This window comes from Mesoplodon bidens, assembly GCF_964165515.1.
Source record: "Mesoplodon bidens genome assembly, chromosome: 7".
Classification (NCBI taxonomy): Eukaryota; Metazoa; Chordata; class Mammalia; order Artiodactyla; family Ziphiidae; genus Mesoplodon; species Mesoplodon bidens.
Genome location: NC_138164.1, coordinates 49862686 through 49882871, shown reverse-complemented (window position 1 = coordinate 49882871; position 20186 = coordinate 49862686). Strand labels below are relative to the sequence as shown.

The following is a 20186-nucleotide window of genomic DNA, read 5'->3' as shown; positions in this document are numbered from 1 at the left end:
AAAAGGAAAGCATTGAGAGTGGCACAGAGGAAAATATTTAAGGAAAAGAGAAGATAAGGGAAAATCAGAGAGTGGCATTGTGGGATTATAATAAGTACGATAAAGTGAGTTCTGCATTTGTTAACCTCTGTGTGTGTGTGTTTCCTGGTATAGGAGATCTCACATAATGGTGTCCAGAAAATGGTTGTTAAATTAATTATGGTAAGGTGGTAACCATGTAACGATTATTGTGTTGATGTAGTGATCATGGTATATACCTCAAATGTGAATGGTTCCTAACACCAGCACACCAGTGAAACTTGCATTCTTAGAAAAGCTATCACAGTAACTTATTTGTTGTTCACTTGCCTTCCGTTCATATGCATGCAGTTACAATATGTGCTGGATGACCTTCTGAGTATTCTAACAGCTTTATTTTGAAAATCAAGTAGTGAAATAAATGCCAAACCAGCACTTTCTCTGAATGTTTAGTAATTTGTGTGAGGGTATTTGAAGGAGACTTTTCCAAAGTCTGCAAAAATTTCATGTCAAGAAGATGATGTTTTTGTAAACATTTCAGCAGGTCACAGTTTTCTTAGGCTCACCTTGATAGTTGGCTTTTATTTACTCACTTATCCATTCAATATTTATTTGAGTGCCTTCCATGAACCATGTACTTTGTTAGTCACTGGGGATAAATAAGGAAGGAACCTTGCCATCAAAAAGTCTAGGAGAAGAGATGAATATGTAAACAAATACCTGAATTTTAAAGTCAAAATAAAATTGAATGCTCTCAATGGATTTTTTTTATTAGTTTCTGCTTTATAACAAAGTGAATCAGTCATACATATACTCAATGGATTTTTTTTAATGAAATCTCTTCAGTAATAATAGCATTTGATATTATTGAATCCTTGGATTCATAAACTGAGTCATTGGTTGGTTAAAGTCAACATATTATTCTCAGATGCCAGTTCTGATTTCTTTAATAATGCTGAAAATTGTTTAAGAATCCAATAGCTTTGATTTCCTTAGGTAAATGTTAAGCTAACCATCCATCCCTGTATCTTCAGCATTTTCTACCAGAGAGAAGTATTGTTATTTTTATGCCTCTGTGTTTAAGTGATAGAGGTAATTTAATTGAAAACAGAATGGTATAAGTTTAAGTATCCCTTTTAGGGGATCAGAGGGGAGCAGGAGCCACCCATCTGATCACAGCTACCATATTGCTTTTAAACTTTTTTTTTAGCATAATTAAATAAGTTTATAAATATGAAAATGGTCTATAAAATTGACTTAAAATTTTCTGCATATTCATTACTGTTTTCCATAGGAAGATAATAAATAACATTTTCTGCAATGTTCAATCAACTCATGTTCAAATATATTAGTAAGTAAAATGCACATAAAGCCTTAAAATCATTACTTTTCTTGGAAAACTCAAGCAGGCCCTGGAGATTTTTAAAGCTCCACTTAATTTTAGATGACTAAATGGTGTTTTGCTTTAGAAGTTAAAAAAGAATTGTTATGAAAATAGTTTATTCCATACCAATAAAGTCTGATTGGATTATTTATTTTTATTTTTGAACAAGATAGAGTAATTGTGGAAACTTGTGTTTTAGGAGCTTCCTGTTTAGATTGTGTTAAATAACATATAAACAAAGACATAGACAAAGTAATACGAGTTGTGAGATAAGACTTGACTCAGTTAGACAGGCAAAAACTTCAAAATGCATTTTTAGCATTAGAGGGATAGTTCACTTTCCTTGGATTATTTGTTCCTTTTTGAGTTGCATGGATATTTATGGAAATTCAGTTTTATTTTTTCCTTGATAATTTGATCATTTAATTTGATAATCTAATTTTACTGGATAGTTTCCTTAACACTTTAGTTTCAATGTTCACTATTCCTTAACTTTTTGTAAACAAGCACTTAAGTCAAGAGAACTCATTATTAACATCAATAATACTAATAAATAATGTTAACATTTATTGAGACAGTTTGTATAGTAGTACATAAGCTCTTCATGAGCTTTTTTTTTTTTTTTTTTTTTGCGGTACATGAGCCTCTCACTGTTGTGGCGTCTCCCATTGTGGAGCACAGGCTCCGGACGTGCAGGCTCAGTGCCCATGGCTCACAGGCCTAGCCGCTCCACGGCATGTGGGATCTTCCCAGACTGGGGCACGAACCCCTGTCCCCTGCATCGGCAGGCGGACTCCCAACCACCGCGCCACCAGGGAGGCCCTCTTCATGAGTATTATCTCACTTTAAATAACCTCTGAGTTATTATTATTATTACTGTATTACAGATGGCATTATTTAAAAGAACTCTGCAGTTAGTCCTTTGGAAAACTGAACAATGTTCAGAATGTGAGCAGCCATACCCTTGATGTATCTTCTTTATACATATGGATTTTCGTATCTGATATTATTCCTGTTAAACTTGCTATTTCTAGACCTCCTCACCCTTACTTATGTCTGCTTAGACTTGAACTCTCTATATACCTTTTTCTTTCACGTCTTTATTGGAGTATAATTGCTTTACAGTGGTATGTTAGTTTCTGCTGTATAACAAAGTTCTATATACCTTTCACTATGCACCCTCTCCCCTCCTTTACTGGCTCTCAAACCAGGACGCTGCAGTCTTGGAAAGACAATCCCTGTAATATTCTACCATTATCTATTGTGTATTTTGAGCTCAAGGCTGAGATTGAAATTTTTCTGAATGAGAGAACCACCTTCAACCATTATTATTAAAAACTGAATGACTTTGGAAATTTGCTTATGCTACGGAGTTGGTAATATTTCTTAACGAATTCTACCTAAAATTATGAGGAATAACAATGCTTAAATCAAAATTTATACTGTGGTAAAAGTGATTTTGATGACAGTGAGTGTTGTTTGGATCACAAGTAATGTCAATCTGCTTTACATGTTGTCAAAAGTTAAAAAAAGAAGTGGGATCTCCATTTCTACACAAATTTGCAGCAGCTATATTTCCTAGATCAAAGTACGGTTTTAGCAGTGGTATTCAGAACTCAGTGTAAGTAAAGGATTTTCCATATTTCAAAATCCATTTAACTGCACAGTCAGGGAACTTCCAAGTAACCTTCAACTGGAATGGATTATCTTCAATGTAATGACATGCTAAAATGTAAATATCAGGAGAAGAATCTAATATAATTCTATAAATACCTTTCAAGTGATGAATATGCACAATTAAAATCATATACTTGTGGGCTGGTACCAATATTTGCCAGTCCCTATCTGTATGAAAAGACATTTTCAAAGGTGAAATATATAAAATCTCATTACAGATGAGCATTACAGGTAAACATTGATGTTGAGGATAGGGAATACCAATTTTTGACTCCCGATTAAATGAAATGCTCTCCTTCCAAACTAATTTTATTCTTCTCATGTGCAGATCTGCATTACAAAAACTTATACTCACTATTACTATATTTTGAATTTTTTCAATAAAAAACTGTAGAAAAATATGTTTGTCTCATTATAGAAGTACCTACATAGTAGCTTTGATTTTGCTTTTTGGCTTACAAAGTCTAAAATATTTACTGTCTGGCCCTTTAATTAAAAAGTACCAACACTGAGTTAAACAATTATTCGTTTGTTTTTAAGTGATCCCATGATTATCCAAACACTAAGAAATAAGTCTCTATTGGTGAGCTTTCAACTATCAGTAGAGAAAATAATACTTCTATATGATTTCTGGAACAGACTTTAGATTACCCTTTAATCCAACTTCTTTATTTTGCAGTTAAGGTTCCAAGGTTTAGTGGAAGCTAGTCATTGGTAGAATTGAAAATAACTAAGATATTCTGATTTTCTGTCTAGTATACTTTATTTACATGCAAGTGTTTTTGCTGGGTGCTAAGGATATTAAAGAATAAATATGAAAAACAGTGCCTAAATCATCAAGGGACATTATAATCTAGTTAGGTAGTGTATCAACCAGGATCCCAGCAAGAAACAAATGGCACACTAAAATGGAGTAACTGAGGATCATTTAGTAAAGGACTATTTATAAAAGTGTGAAGAGGGTTAGGGGAAATAACCCTTATTACCACCCAAGGCCTGAAGAGACAAGGGATATAACTGTAGGATCTGTAGATGAGGGTCCCCAACAGGAGCTGTAGCTTTTAGTGGAAGAATCCAGCTACTGCCAGCCTGTGCTGTTGAGGAAGGAGCTGATGATATCCCCACCTATAAATACCCCAACCTCATTCTCCTCTTGCCCTCTCCTTTCCTGCTGGTGCCTCCTGTAGTCCCCCATCAAAAGCCAGATGACAAACAACCTTTTGATGCAGTCCAAAATGGTCTGCTTCCTAAGCAAAAACTGCCATTTAAGAGAGTGGATCTGAAGGGACAAATGGAGAATATCCAGAATAGGGAGCAAGATTGTTCATAGAGTAACGCATGGTAACATATTCTAAGTGTGAGCAATCTAGGCAACATGTATTTTAGACAATAGCATATAAACGCATGAAATATTTTATGAGCATTTTTGTAGTACTTTATGTTTTTTATAAAGTACAATCTTAATTTTATCTTCACAACAAGTTTAAGATAGTGCCTTCTTTTATATCCTGACATCTGGAACAAAAGTAGTTCAGCCCTTGGTTTTCTAATTTGGTAGCCCACTTCTTCCATTGCATAAAGTTGTTCTGTTCTCTAATAGAAGCAGATGTTTTTTTAAGTGGTTAAGAACTCAACTTCAGCAGGAGACCAAATACTAAAAGCCAGGAAGGCAAATAATGTAATTATTTATCGTTTGAAAATTCATTACTTTCAGATTTTTGTCAACTGATCTTTGCTGTGAGATGAGCTTACATAGTAGAGATTCTTAGCATAATAATGAATTCTGAATATTCCAGTATAATACTGTTATTAAAATTCTGGATTTTGTAGGTAGAAAAACCAGTTTGAGTTCTTGCTCTACCACTCACCTGCCATGTAAACTTGGTCGAGTTAGATAGTCTCGCTCAGCCATGATTAAATGTAAAAATAAGGACAACAACAGGTCATATAGTAAGCTCTCGATAAATATTAGCTCTTATTAGTAGTACTAATAGGCTACATAACCAAAACTTCAAATTTATATAATGTGACAAGTGATATTTATAGGTGAATTAATTCTATAAGTATTTATTAAGCAACTAAGTGCTAGGTACTCACTTTGCTAGATGCTGGGATGATCTTGTTCTCCTGGAGGCTAAAGGTGCATACTTTACATCTGATTTATATTAATAATTGATGAATTAGTAAACTGCCTATACTGACATACATACTGCCAGCCTGAGAGTTTATTGAGCTGTCTTCATTAACCATCAGCATACCAAAAAAGAGTAGGTTAGTTTATTTTGTAATAGTTTTGTGGTCAAAAATTAGCACAATTTTCCACTGTGCTAGACTCACTAATCTCAGTGAAATGCTAGGTTGGTGTGCATTCGTCCCCCAATGAGGGAGTAGCCATTAATTTGGGGTGGTGGGGGGAAGACTACTGAGTTAAGAATAGAACTATTTTTAAAATTTTACTAATATATTGATCATTGACAGACGTTAATATCTAGTTTCCTTTTCTTTGCCAGTTGGAGTAACTACTGCTGACTGTTATTTGTACAGCACTGTCAGAAGGTTTAATGTTTGGGAAAATAAATTGATAGCACACTGAAGAGTTAGTAGTTGCTCTCAGTTTTTAGACAGGGTCTCTAGAAATTATTTGAAACTTGCTTTTGAACTGTCAGTTTCCTTATGGTCCATGTTACATTATAATAATAATTCAAATTAAATAATTCCCAGATTTTTATTATTTTATTCTATTTTATACATGGAAAATTAGTGTTTAGTGGTCTCTTACATGGTAAAATTTTTATTAAAATGTAGTGTTAAATTTATCTCTATATTTTAAATTTATTAAAAAGTCATTTTGCTTACGCAAAGCATAAAGCTTTTAGTACTTTTTTTTTTTTTTTTTTTTTTTGCGGTATGCGGGTCTCTCCCTGTTGTGGCCTCTCCCGTTGTGGAGCACAGGCTCCGGATGCGCAGGCTCAGCGGCCACGGCCCACAGGCCCAGCCGGTCCGCGGTAAATGGGATCCTCCCGGACCGGGGCACGGACCCATGTCCCCTGCATCGGCAGGTGGACTCCCAACCACTGCGCCACTAGGAAAGCCCAACTTTTAGTACATTTTGTTTCATTAGTTTAGGATACTGTGATGATCCTTGGGGAAATCTGATTTTTTTTTAATAGATCAGAGGTTCCATTTTTCATTTTCAGATCAAGTCACTATGGGGCTAGTATCTTTGCTTAATTTTAATCTGTTACTATGACAAAACTTGTTTACTCAAATAAGTGTCAAACAGATACTGCTGGCAACTTGAATAATTTCTACCTAATAAAAATCCCAAATGAAAAATGGTGAATTTAATTTTAAGTGGAAAAAAATAGTTTTGTTAGTATACATTGATCTTAAGTTTCTTTCTTGGTTACTTAAAATCTACTTTGATGCTTTTATGATAATTTCCTTTAATACCTCTATCTGCTAAATTTAATATTCAGTTCTAAAATAAAATCAGGTAAGGGCCTAGTAAATGTATCTCTGTTAAGTATTTAAAATTTTACCCATGAAAAGTTATATAAATAAGTGGTAAGAAAATATTCTTAAATATACCTGTGCTACTTTCCTATATAGTCCTTTTTGTATGAAATGCCCTTTATGTCTCAGAGATGTAGCCATCTGACAGAATAAGAGTTCTTTGTTTGTGGTCCTGAACCTTTACCATATTGGCAGTGAGCTAGTTCATATTGAATAATCTAAGCTCTGGTTGTTACTTTCTAAATGAACTTGCAGTTGCTACCTTCAAAAAACTTTATTGTTTAAAGAATACCTCCATTGTAGCCTTCAAGTATTTCTTCTGTTTTAAGAGGTCAGCTACTTTAACTGAGATTAAGAGATAGGAAGTAGAGAATAGGAACCAAGGAAAATAGGAAGGTTTAAGTCAGATGTAGAAAGTGGTAAGTAGATTTTTGTTGTTAGAGTCCCCCCCATGGGTTTGGGTAGATAATCAGATGTGAGCTTGGTTGGTAGAATTATTAAAATAAAAGGTAATCAGAAAAAGATGTTTTTATTTTCTTTGGGGGAGGCTTGCTCACTTAAAACCAAATAGTTCCTTTGTTTTACTTGACTGTCTGCCTACAGGTAGATTTTTTTTTTTTTTAGTTGAGTGAGGTTAGACACAGAGGTAAAAAAGACAAAGAAAAAAATCAATTACTCTGGACCTTGTTTTCTTTAGTATCTGTAAAATGAGAAGATTGGAATTAACTTCTAAATTCCCCTAAGCTCAAATATACTCTGAATATTTCTAACAGGAGAGTAACATGATAACACGGCTTTGAAGATGTATAAAGTAGATAAAATTGATTGAAGGCTGTTGAAAGTGATCAAGGCTTGATATGATAAAAATGTGGTGATAGAAAATTAGAAATATCTAGATCAAAATAGATTGATATGGGGAAGAAGAAAGAGGGACTTAAAAATGAGTCATTTATTCATTCAACTAATTATTTTTATTATATAAAAACTGATCTCACAAGTTGAATGTAATAATATATATAAAGCTCCCAAAAGAGTACCTAATGTAGTAAACACACTTTTGTTGCCTGTGGTTTGCTAGACTTGAAGTTGCCTCCCCCTTTTAACTAGGTTTTATTTTGTTTTAGTTGCAGTGAGGTAGGAATTTGAGGACACTAAAAGACTGAGACTGATAAAAGGTCACCATTTGTTCTCTTTCAAATGACCCAAGCAATATTTAGTTATTACCTACAGTGATTTCCACCCTCTGTCCAAATGGGTTGGACATTTTTGAAGATGGGAAACTTCCAGTCGGAATGGTCCTGAGCCCATAGCTGGCTCTGATAGTTCTAATGATCAAAGGCAGGGTAGAGTAGGCAGACTGCTGAGCTGAGGGGTATCAAAGCCTGGAGCTGAGCCCTTGGAAGGAATTTCTAGATTTTTTCCTACAGCAGTATTCTAACCCACTTCAAGTACTCCTCTTGGCGCAGAGATCACAAATTGTTGATGAAATATACTCTCTGCCCATGGTGAAATACCATTAGGACTCTCCATTGTGTTATTTGGGAATACAAAGCTCGTGTCTATGTAAACTCATTAGAGAGTCATAAATATCAGAAGAGCCAAGGAGGAGGATTCCTAAACAAAGGGACTTCCAGCAGAGATTTGCATGTTATTTTATTTCCCCTCCATACATATATGTAATTATTTTACCAGTAAGACTGGTGTCTTTGGTTGGTTCACCATTCTTAAGTCTAAACTATAATCTATCTGTTCTCAGATAAATTATAAAGGGCAATCAGAGAAAAAATATATGTTGTATTTGCTTTGTTAGGCAGAGGGTATGCCTGCCTAGGACCAGCTAGTCCCTTTGTTTTACTTGAATGTCTGTGCAATTTATGGATCTTTCAGTTGTGTGAACTGTATAGAGTTGATTGGGGCGGGGGCGTGGGGAAGCAACCCAGCTTCCTCTGAGCCTTAAGTAGGTGAGAAACAGTATAGTATAGTGTTTGAGAACCTGGACTCTGGCATCAGTCTGCCTGAGTTACTGTATGTATAGATGGAGATGGCTTTAGATATGGTCATAAAACCACCATTTTAGGTTGATCTCAGGTCTCCCCTGAGAGAAGACCATTGTGATCCAGTTTTCTTTCCAGATTGGAGTCAAGTTTATAGCATATTCCTGTGCTTGAGGAGAGGAACCTTTTTTTTCTCTTTTGGTCTTGTTCATAAACTGTGCTTAGAATTCTAGAACATTTATTAGGAAGGTCCTCATGCAATCCTGAATTGTTCACATATTTTAGTAAGGTCTTTTAAATATTAGCTATTATTAATTTAATCTTTTGCTTAAATTATACTGAAAATTATATTTTAACTTAAAAGGAAAGCATTATTCACAGTAGGAGGAAAACTGAAGTTATAGGTTTACAATCCCATTTTTTTTCAGTTATTTTTGGCACATTCTCCCCAGAATATGTATCTCTTGGTGGGAATGTAGAGTCCATGTCTGGGATGGAGATATAATTCTGCTTAACCATAGGCTAGAGAAACCAGTTGAGGCATGCGCCAACTCATATATCTGGAAGGATACAGGAGGTCTAGAAGAGAAGCAGGTAGGTAAAAACTTGAAAACATCTGGAGTGAATAAGAGGTTAAGAATACTGGTAAAATAGAGGCTATTTCATAGTATATTTAGAAAATGTCTCTCTGTGCTTGAATTCCCTTAGCACAACTAATTAGACCACGGTGTGTGGAACTGTTTTAAAAGGATTCTGAAAGGTTAAAAAAAAAAAAAAAAGTAGGTGTTGTACTAAATTTCAGAACATCAAATGATAAAAACAAAAGTCTCATAAGATCAATAGGATATAGAGGTTTAAGTAGTTGGTACTTTTAGTGGTTAAATCTCTATCTTTCTCAAATAATCTATGACTTTTCATATTTTTCTCACTCAACCTATGTCTGTCCTCTGTCCCTTTAAATATTGTTGTTTCTGGTTTTGTACTCTTGAGAGAAAAAAACCCAAACTTATATGTACATTTCAAGTGCTACTTTATAAAATCTGAATTATCAGTACGGCTTTAGAAAAATCTTTGTTGCAATTGCCTGGCATGTTCAAGGACCAGCAAATAAACTAGTAAAGCTAAGAGAGAATTGTAGGAGAAGAATTGGAAACAAAAAGTAAACATCACTCTTGAGGAATTTTGTTGTAAAGGGGGAGCAAAGAACTGGGATAGAAACTGAGTGTAAGTAAGATCATGAGAAAGTATGTGTGTGTGAGAGGTGAGGAATTGTCGCATGTTTATAGTCTAAGCGGAATGACTTAGTAGAGAGAGAAAATGATGATGTAGCAGACAGGGAGAGAACTGCTTGTGAAATATCCTCAGGTAGGTACCACTAGATTGGATCTAGTGCATTTATGGAAAAGTAGTGGATCTAGTGCATTTATGGAAAAGTAAGCCATTGACTAGAGCTCAGGAAGTTCATCTGTAGTAACAGAATGAAATGCAGGAAATATGGAATTGGAGGGTAATTTGATGATTTGATGATCCTTTTTTATTTATCATTTTTGGAAAGAAAGGTCTCATTAAAAGCTTAAATAATTATCCTTCAAGCATAGTAGTAGAAGGGGAATAAAATTGTAGGGAGATAAATCTGAGTTCAAATTCTAGCTCTGCAGTTTCCTAGCTGACACCTGACAGAACTTGGTTAACAATGTCCCTGTGTTATTTAGGAGTGCAAAAAAGAAATAGAATTCACTCCAAGGTGGTTCAAATAAAAAGATTTTAATGAAGAATCTACTTTGAGGGCTTCCCTGGTGGCGCAGTGGTTGAGAGTCCGCCTGCCGATGCAGGGGACACGGGTTCTTGCCCCGGTCCGGGAAGATCCCACATGCTGCGGAGCGACTGGGCCCGTGAGCCATGGCCACTGAGCCTGCGCATCCGGAGCCTGTGGTCCGCAATGGGAGAGGCCACAACAGTGAGAGGCCCGCGTACCGCAAAAAAAAAAAAAAAAAAAAAAAAAAAAAAAAAAGAATCTACTCTGAGAGAATGAGTGGGGTTAAGATGATGGACAAGGGGTGGTTAGGCAACAAGAGACTAGTAACTATGGAAAGCTGTTACCTCACCTGAGGCTGATGGAACAAGGGTGGAAATGGTGTGTTCAGAGTCACAGCTGAAGTTGTGAAGGGAAGACCATCTGGTTAAGACCTGTAGTCATGGAGGCAGCAGAGAAGAAATAATCACCTCTCTCTCCTCCCAGACTCCGGTTTCCTGCTGTCATCTCCCAGCCTAAGTGGAAGCCAGCTGCATGGGAGCTCGGGAGGTGCAGGGTAGGGCCCAGCCTCCCCAGGGTGGCGAGGAGGGCAAAGAAGGGGTCTGGGAGGCAAATACAGAATAATTAGTATAATCGCTAAGCCTCAACTTCCCCATATATAAATGAGGTTACTTGCAAAATTGTTGTGATTTTACATGGCTGCCAAGCACCTGCCATATTGCTAGCACATAGTAGTATTGATAATAACAGTAGTAAATGATAATAATTATAAGATGGTGTAGAATAATGATTAAGAATCCTTAAAGTTTTGGAATGAGGCAGATCTGAATTTAATTTCTGTCTCTGCCACTTACTAATCATGTGACTCTGGGCAGGTTACTTCACCTCTTTAGTCTCTGTTGTGTCAATTGTAAAATGAGGAAATAAGGCTTACCACAAAGAATTCTAGTAAAGATTAAAGAAGACATTAGGTATTAGGCATCTAACATAGTGCTGGGGCATAGCTTACAGTCTAAGTCACCACGGCTGTGATCATATATTTTGATTGATTAGTAAGAATAGTAAATGAGATTAGTTTCCAAGTAATACTAGTTTCCACCCCCCACCCCTCACACACACCTTTTTTTCCCTGCTTGTCAGTTTTTCTGACTGGGGCCCTTATTTGTCAAGGTTACTGTCTTAGAAAGTACAGTCTTAGTTTAGCTTTTTGGCCGTCCATTTGTTTTATGTTTTTGGTTTATGTTCAATAAACACAGAGTTAAATGGGCCTAAGTTGGAAGTCATAGAAATAGAAAAAGTTGGAAATACTGAAATTCAATCAATTTCATTAGCCTAGATTTATACATGAAGCTCAAGCAAAATGTCAACAAGAAACATGAGAATAAAGGATGTTGTAACGTTGATTCACAGCTGTACCATAATAGACAATCTTTCAAATTTCACATAAATATCACAGTTCTGTGAGCTTGACTTGAGGACACATATATATTTTTCTTTTTGGCTACATAGGGAACAATGAAATAAAACCTCATTGACGTAATTGAACCTGATAACATCTCCTGGTTGTGCTGCTGCTGTTTCTCTGTGGTATTGGTGGTTTTGTAGAGCTCTGTAAAGCATGTTGGACTTATAAACATATTCAAATAGAAACTTTTATCAGGATTCAACTTTATAACCACAAAGAAAAGCTGAATTTATATAAAGGCACAGTCTTGGGTTTACTTTATCAAATCAACTAAAAGATTTTTTTAAATAGTACGCACCTCATATGTTACTTAACTTATGAGAAAATGCTGTTTTAAAAATTATTTTTAAACAGATAACTACAGTGTGTGAAAACTTGTACTAATTTCTGATACTGTATTGTATTTGAGTTTAGATGGAAACAGACAATTGTAATATTGGAAGCTCCTAAAAACAGCAATTAAAATTTCATACTTTCGGGCTTCCCTGGTGGCGCAGTGGTTGAGAGTCCGCCTGCCGATGCAGGGGACACTGGTTCATGCCCCGGTCTGGGAAGATCCCACATGCCGCGGAGCGGCTGGGCCCGTGAGCCATGGCCGCTGAGCCTGCGCGTCCAGAGCCTGTGCTCCGCAACGGGAGAGGCCACAACAGTGAGAGGCCCACGTACCGCAAAAAAAAAAAAAAAAAAAAATCTTAATTTTTTGAATTTTGAAATTAATGAAATACTTTCATTAAATGATGTCTTATAGTATAATAGAACCATGTTTTGAGAACATACCATAGCCACTAAAACTTCCTTTTTTTACTCAAAATTTAGCAGTATTTGAATTATTTATTCTTATATTTAAATTATTTATAGGATCTACCTTGGTATTGAGATTGAAGTTTAGATGCCTAAGGTTTTGCTGATTTGGGAACAGTTTATATACAGAGCATATACTGTCTACTTGGAAGTAAAATTTTAAAAGAGCTACATATTATATAGGAGGAAGGAATGCTTCTACCAATGTTTCTTAAACTTTTAATATCCATGCACCATCCACTATGTATGCAGTATGTGTGGCAGGCACCTACCAATACTAGATAAATGTATAAAAATGATTCATAATTTTTAAAAACTAAAATAAGTACATTATCAGTGAACATTGTTTGCAATATTAAAGGTATTTCTGTTTCAGCTCACTGAGGAGTAAATAGGTTGTGCGTTGTAGATTCAGCACATATATCCAACCAGATTCTTTTCTTTTCTCTATTTCTCTTAAATTAGAAAAATTCAAGCAAAATTATAATTTACAGTGGAAAGCAGCAAGTAGTTTTTTTGGTTGTTGTTTCTGAATACTCAAATTCAACATGGACCCTGGAATCATAAAGATTTCTCACTGAAGATTACTTTCGAGGCTGTGTCAGTTGCTAAGTTAATGGTCATTGTCATGCTTAAAAACTTGAGAAATAGAAGTTCTTTGCATTTTATTGACTACTTCTATTTGCTATTTATAGTTTTTATTTGCACTCCATTTTCCCACAGCACCCTGAAAAGATGTACTTTCTGTGGCCAAAAATTGAGTGCATTTACACTTATGCTATTCCTTTAACACTGAATCGTGCCCAGCATGTGTTTTATCTACCAGCTGTTTTCTGTGAATAAAGCAGTGGTAGATCTGCAGTTAAGAGATATTCTAATTGTTTAGTGAGGCTCTTCCTTGCTGTACAGATTCTGTCAGAACTGATTCCAGCACGTGTTTTCAAGTCTCTATCATAGTTTACAAAATAATCATTAAATAGGAAAAAAAATCATATTTTGTAGTATGGGTTTTTCAGTGATAAATACATAAAAAAGTTGGCTGCCATCTTTTGCTGTGTGTATTGCACGTAAACCAAGAGCTGATTTGGATTCATCACATGAGTGCATTTACCTACCAGTAAAGTAAAATATCTGCTGTGTACAAATATGACAGTAATTACTCTTTTACCTTATATGCCTTTTCAGTTCTGTGATGTCCCAAGGTGTCACATAGTAAATACATTTTGGAAATTTTTTGGTCCGTTCTCTCTTCCAGCATAATATTTATCATCTGTGTGGCTAATTTTACAAGTCTCTCAGCAACAGTTTATCTTTTTTATACGCTTTTCCTATGAGGGGCACAGAATCTGAATGGTGCCTCTAGTTTATGTCACTTCTGTTTTAGGAACAAAAATCTTCAGTTTCATATAAGAAAGCATTATGTGATTGTTCTAGAAAAGTTCTACTGTTTTACCAAAAAGTCTTCACATTTTGTTTGAATGTCATAAAAGTTTCAAAGTGGACAACATTCAGAAGAATATAAGGTGAAGGTGAATGAATTGCGAGTCTAAAAAAAAGTCCAGTTTTTAAATGGTCACTGTTGTATGACTTAGTAATATTTTTTTACGGGTTTGTGTGGTATTATCACACCCACAGATTTGTAGTCAGATTGCATTAGAGTCTTGCTCTTTTGTTTGTTTGTTTGTTTGTTTTTTTTTGCGGTACGCGGGCCTCTCACTGTTGTGGCCTCTCCTGTTGCGGAGCACAGGCTCAGCGGCCATGGCTCACGGGCCCAGCCGCTCTGCGGCATGTGAGATCTTCCCAGAACTGGGGCACGAACCCGTGTCCCCTGCATCGGCAGGCGGACTCTCAACCACTGCGCCACCTGGGAAGCCCCAGAGTCTTGCTCTTGATTCAGGCTTAGCATTTATTCTGAGTTTTGTTACTATTTTTATTAGTACCTTAAGCTTTAGGAAACCAATCTTGAGCCATTTATTTTTTGGACTGGAGACATAATGTAGCAATGCAAAAAATGCAAATTCAATAGATATAAACAATAATATTCAAATGACACGAAAATATTTTACCTAGGATGATTTGTAGTCATGCAGAATAATGCAGGCCTTAGGGCACCTGCCTCGCTTTTCAATATGTATGGTTGGGAATTCCCTTGTGGTCCGGTGGTTAGGACTCTGCGCTTCCACTGCAGGGAGCATGGGTTCGATCCCTGGTCAGGGAACTAAGATGCAACAAGCCGCTTGGCCAAAAGTTTTTAAAAAAATAAAAGATAAAAACAAAATATAATTGTTAAGATGATGATATTTCTGTGGAAATCAGAACTAATCTTGCAGTTCACAATGTTGAAATATATGTAAACTAAATTGGTTCTTCCCCCTCCCCCTAAATATTCCAGACCCCTGAGGAACAACTAGTGATTCACAGATTTGATTAATAATGGCTAATATTCTATTACTGTTTCTTAGTTTAAAATTTTATCTATGTGCTAATATTATAGAGGTATTGAGCAATATTTTCATTAAGGATTTTGCTCCTTCGGAAATCGTGCACTCTACCCTTTATCATTAGTTCTACTGTCCGGGATCATTCCTATCAAGTAGAAACAAGCTCTAGAACCTACCATTTTAACAACAAAAGTATTATTCCCATATTCTTTTCTGGCTATTGCTCCATTTCATTCTTGCCATGTATAGCACAATTCCTCAAGAGTTTACTCTAGTCACTGTCTCTACTTCTTTACCAGTTTAGACACTAAGGACAAAAAACACTATCGACCCACCATTATCTTTGAACATTACCAGTAACTTTGAAGTTCCCTGTATGCCACTCCCAGATCCAGTTTTCTTCTCCCCTAGAGATGATAACCATCCTGAATTTCTTCATAGTTTCCTGTATGTTTATATTTCTAAGAAGTATATTTCAATGAATATTTTATTTTATATTGCATGTAATTATACTGTATATATCCTCTTGTGACTTTTCTCATTCAACATTATGTTTTTAAGATTCATTCATATAGGTTGTAGCTATCCTTCATTCATTTTCACTATTGTATTCCACTGCATGAATGTACCAAAATTTCCCCATTCTGTTATTGATGGACATTTGGGTCGTGTTTAGTTTTCTTGCTGCTCCAAACAGTGCAGTTCTGTGCATCCATGTTCTTGTCTCCTGGCATCAAACTATATAGAAAAGGATCAAGCTTTGGGGTTTTTGCCCCAGTCTGCTTTTGTAAAATATACTAAAATCAACTCAACAATATCAAATTGATAGAAAAATTTCTAAACATTTACTCTTCATTTCCGTACTTTCTTATTGTGAACCACATCTTGAATAACACTGCTGTAAGATGTACCTAGCTGCAGCCGTATGATTCCTGGATTATATTATGCAGAAAATTTTGTTTTCTCAAAATCACTAATATTCTGTTTGTCCAATTTACACAGAAGGCAGTCTACCAGCGATTTGTGGCTTTCACTGTATCCCTTTTCAGTTCCTAATATGCAGGGGATTTCAGACTAAGACCTGCTGCTTTTTGGCAAATGTATTTTTGATCGCAGAGAAAGTGACTATAAATAAGGTTGGTCTACTGCTTAAGAGTTTATTCAAAGCCAGAATAGCAAGTGGGAGGCAAGGAAGACTCGGTGTTAAGAAACCCTCCTAATGAAAGTATGCTGGAGTTAGCAAGAAATCAACTTCTACTCAGACTAACGATTAGGAGAAATGAGGTGTAGGTATGTCACCGTTTGATGGTATCATTGTAGAAGAAATGTGGAGGTGTGGATTGGATGATAGTATGTTAGGCAAGTATGTAGACTCAGATGCAAATCTCATAGGTAATCTTTAGTGATCCATCCTGTGGTTCTGTTTTCACTCCTGTTCATTCTGTACTTTTTAAAGTGAACTTAAGAAAACATCAGATTTACAAATGTCATGATGATGGGAAGAATGGTGAATAGGCTAGTCGACATTCCACTCTCCAAAGAAACTTGGACAGGCTGAAATCAGGACTGAAGTAAAGTACTGCAGCTGGGACTAAAAAGCCAGTTGTGTAAGAATAGCATGCAGAAAATGGAGCATGTATATCAAGTATAAAAGAAATTTAGGGATTTTAGGTTATTTTAGTCTTAATGTGGATGTTCTTAGGAAGTTATTAATGTCTTAAACTGCATTAATTAATGTCTCTAGAATCTAGAGTTTATGCTGGTTAAATCACAACCTGAAATAATTATATGAGGACCACACTTAGGGCCATATAAAATACTGCGTAACTTTTTTTTTTTTTTTTTTTTTTTGCGGTACGCGGGCCTCTCACTGCTGTGGCCTCTCCCGTTGCAGAGTACAGGCTCTGGACGTGCAGGCTCAGTGGCCATGGCTCACGGGCCTAGCTGCTCCGCGGCACATGGGATCTTCCTGGACCCAGGCACGAACCCGTGTCCCCTGCATCGGCAGGCGGACTCTCAACCACTGCGCCACCAGGGAAGCCCAATACTGCGTAAATTTGATGAGTCTACTAATATATATTACGTACTTGGCATGTAGCTGTACCATAGCCATTTTGCAGGTACTGGTCCATGAATTTTGTAAGTGGTCTGGATTTTCTTTCGGAAGAGATAGGTTTCTCTTTACTGGCAAGAGATGACCTTCTGCAAGGATGGTGGTAATGACAATTGACAGTTTTGAAAAGGGGTCAGCAAGCCATAGCCCACTGGCCAAATCCTTCCAGGAACATGTTTTTGTATGGCCACTGAGCTAAGAATGTTTTTTTGTTTTGTTTTGTTTTCCATGTTAAAGGGTTGTAAAACAAAAACAAAAACCAAAGAATATGCCATGGAGACCTTATGTGGCTTGCAAAGCCTGAAATATTTACTATTTGTACCTTTACAGAAAAAAAATCTGCCAACTCCTATTTAAATATCGGACCAATGAAAGAGTAGATAACATTATATGATCTTTTGTAATCAGGATCCTTAACGACCAAGGACAAGAAACAACACAAATATTTCAGTACATAGAAATTGTGATTGTATTACAGATTAACTAGGCTTATGTTTGATACTAGGGTTCAAAGCCATGTAGAAAATCACAATTATAATCAATTATTTAGGCAAAAGGAGGAGACCTATTTATTACTTAAGTAAAGCTTAAAAGAAATTTAGGATTAATGGTAGGTAGCAGTTATAGCTTGCCAAATTTAAGCTAATTTTATCTTCTAGAGCAGTGACTATTAGATGGGGAAGTAACCACACGGCCTGCTCGGAAGAGAAGGGCAGGAAAAAACTAGTCTGGTACTAAGAAGTTACCATTGAGAATCTATAAAGGAAAAAACAGGAAAACTAATTATCTGTGAATCAAAAGGGTTGTGTGTAACTTTTTATAAATCCATTCTTTTATGCTTAATGTAAACCAGGGGCAAGCTTTTTAAAGTGCTTTTGACAGAAGTGCCTTATTGGTAAGGAAATAGCACCACCTACTGACACTGGTTTAAAATGACAAATTATGAGCCTTTGGAGAGGGTAGGGAGGGGGAAGAACAGTGGTTTGTCATTTTTCTTGTATTTTTAGTGAATGGATGTGCTTCTGGATTTATATTTTCAGTTCTGTTGTAATAGATATTTTGAATCTATATGTTGAATATAGATTAGTTTAGTGACTTTATCCTGACTTTTCTTTTGATTTCTCAATCACAGATTGTATAATTAATAAAATATTCCATCTAGAGATAAGTTTTATTCTAATCTTCCCAATTCCTCTCCCAAACTTTAAGGTATTTTAGGTATCTGTAATTGAAGATGCTCCATTTTGTCTTTACATATATTTATTTACCTATGGTTTGTAACTAAGTGAACTCTTTTTTTTTTTTTTTTTTCCCAGATGATTCTTTGGGATTGGGACTTAAAACAGTGGTATAAACCTCACTATCAGGTAAATATAAGTGATATCACTAATAATTAATATCTGTAATCAAATTTTTGACATAGAAATCTTCTGAATGTAACTTTAATTTATATGCTGTAAGATTTTTCTTTAGCTGAACTAAAATAACCAGAACTTCATTTAGGTAGTTTTTTAAAAATATATTTTAATTGTAAGGGAAAAGAAAATAAGAAACCAAACTTATATAAATAGTTATTTTTAAAATGTTGCTAATATAATCTGGACTCATCTATATTAAATATAAGGCTCTTTTCCCCCCAGTTCACTCCACCTAGAGTTACTGATAAATGTACAGAAAATTGCACAGCTCAATGAATTTTCAAAAATTAAACATCCCATATAACTAGTACCCATAACAAGAAATAGAACATTACCAGCATCCCACAAGCCTCACTTGTGTGCCATTCTAGTCATTACCTATGTTTCCAAAGAAAATCCCTATCCAGACTTCTAGCAATTAGTTTTCTTTATTTATGAACTTTATATATATGGAATCATACAAAATGTACTTTTTAAAGATTTTTTGATCACTTTATGTTGTTATCAGTAGAATTAAAAATAGAAGTATAGGAGAAAAAAGGAAAATCATTCAAACATCAAGGAATAACTATGTTAACTTTGTTAACTTTTGATATATATCTTTATAGATCTTTTCCTAGTTTTCCATTGTATTGAAACGTATGGTTTATATAATTCTAGTCTACAATGATTGTAATATTATGTTTCATATGCTTTTGAAACCTGATGTTTTTCACACTAATAGATAAACATTAATAAAAATCAAATCTTTGTCGTTTGTGTTTACAGACATATTACTCCTATTGTCCCAACATAAAATTTTGAAAAATGAACACCCCTTTGAATGGTTGATTCTTATTTTTAAACTTTAAATGGAATAGCCATAACAGCCCATTAAGAAAAAAATATTATCTGGTGTAACTGTTACAGTCAGATGATGTGAGGAAGGCCACATCTGACCTAAAAGGGGCTGGGGTTTCTTGACCTAAGCAGTGGCCTTTTTCATCAGTCATATTCACCAAGATCCTCAGTTTCCAATTAAAAGAGTATCTACCTAAATTACTGGTAAAATCTAAAGATAAGTAAGCAGTAATGGTTGAGAGCATGGGCTTGTGGTCACACAGACTTTTATTTCTCTCTTCTCCTACCCCTCTTTCTCTCCCTAATAATCCTTTTTTAAAAATCAAAGTATAGGGAGTTCCCTAGTGGTCCAGTGGTTAGGATTCAGCACTTTCACTGCCATGGGCCTGGGTTTGATCCCTGGTCAGGGAACTAAGATCCCGCAAGCTGCACTGAAAGGCCAAAAATAAAAAAAATAAATAAAATAAAATAAAATTGAAGTGTAACGCTCATATATAAAAGTGCACAGGTCATAACTGTATAACTTGATGAATTTTCTCAGAGTGAATATATACATGTGACCATTTTTCAGATGAAGAATTCAGCACCCCAAAAGCCCCCTATGCTCCCCACCTAGTCATCAACTTGTCCCAAGTGTCCTTTCAAACCTGATTTCTATCACAACTTAGTTTTTCTTTTCTTTTTCTGAATTGTGTATAAATGGAATCACTCATATGTATTTTCTGTCTTGCTTCTTTCAAAATTTATCTGTGAGATTAATTCATGT

General features: G+C 35.5%; 1 protein-coding gene across 2 annotated transcripts in view; it reads left to right on the top strand.

Moving 5' to 3' along the window:
- The window catches only part of PDE3B (phosphodiesterase 3B), a 164385-nt gene that overhangs the window by 77740 nt on the left and 66459 nt on the right, over nt 1-20186 (top strand). For both annotated transcript variants that reach the window (XM_081238926.1, XM_081238925.1), the window contains exon 2: nt 18479-18529. In XM_081238926.1, coding sequence (XP_081095052.1) covers nt 18479-18529 — 51 coding nt within the window. The remainder of the gene's footprint in view (nt 1-18478; nt 18530-20186) is intronic.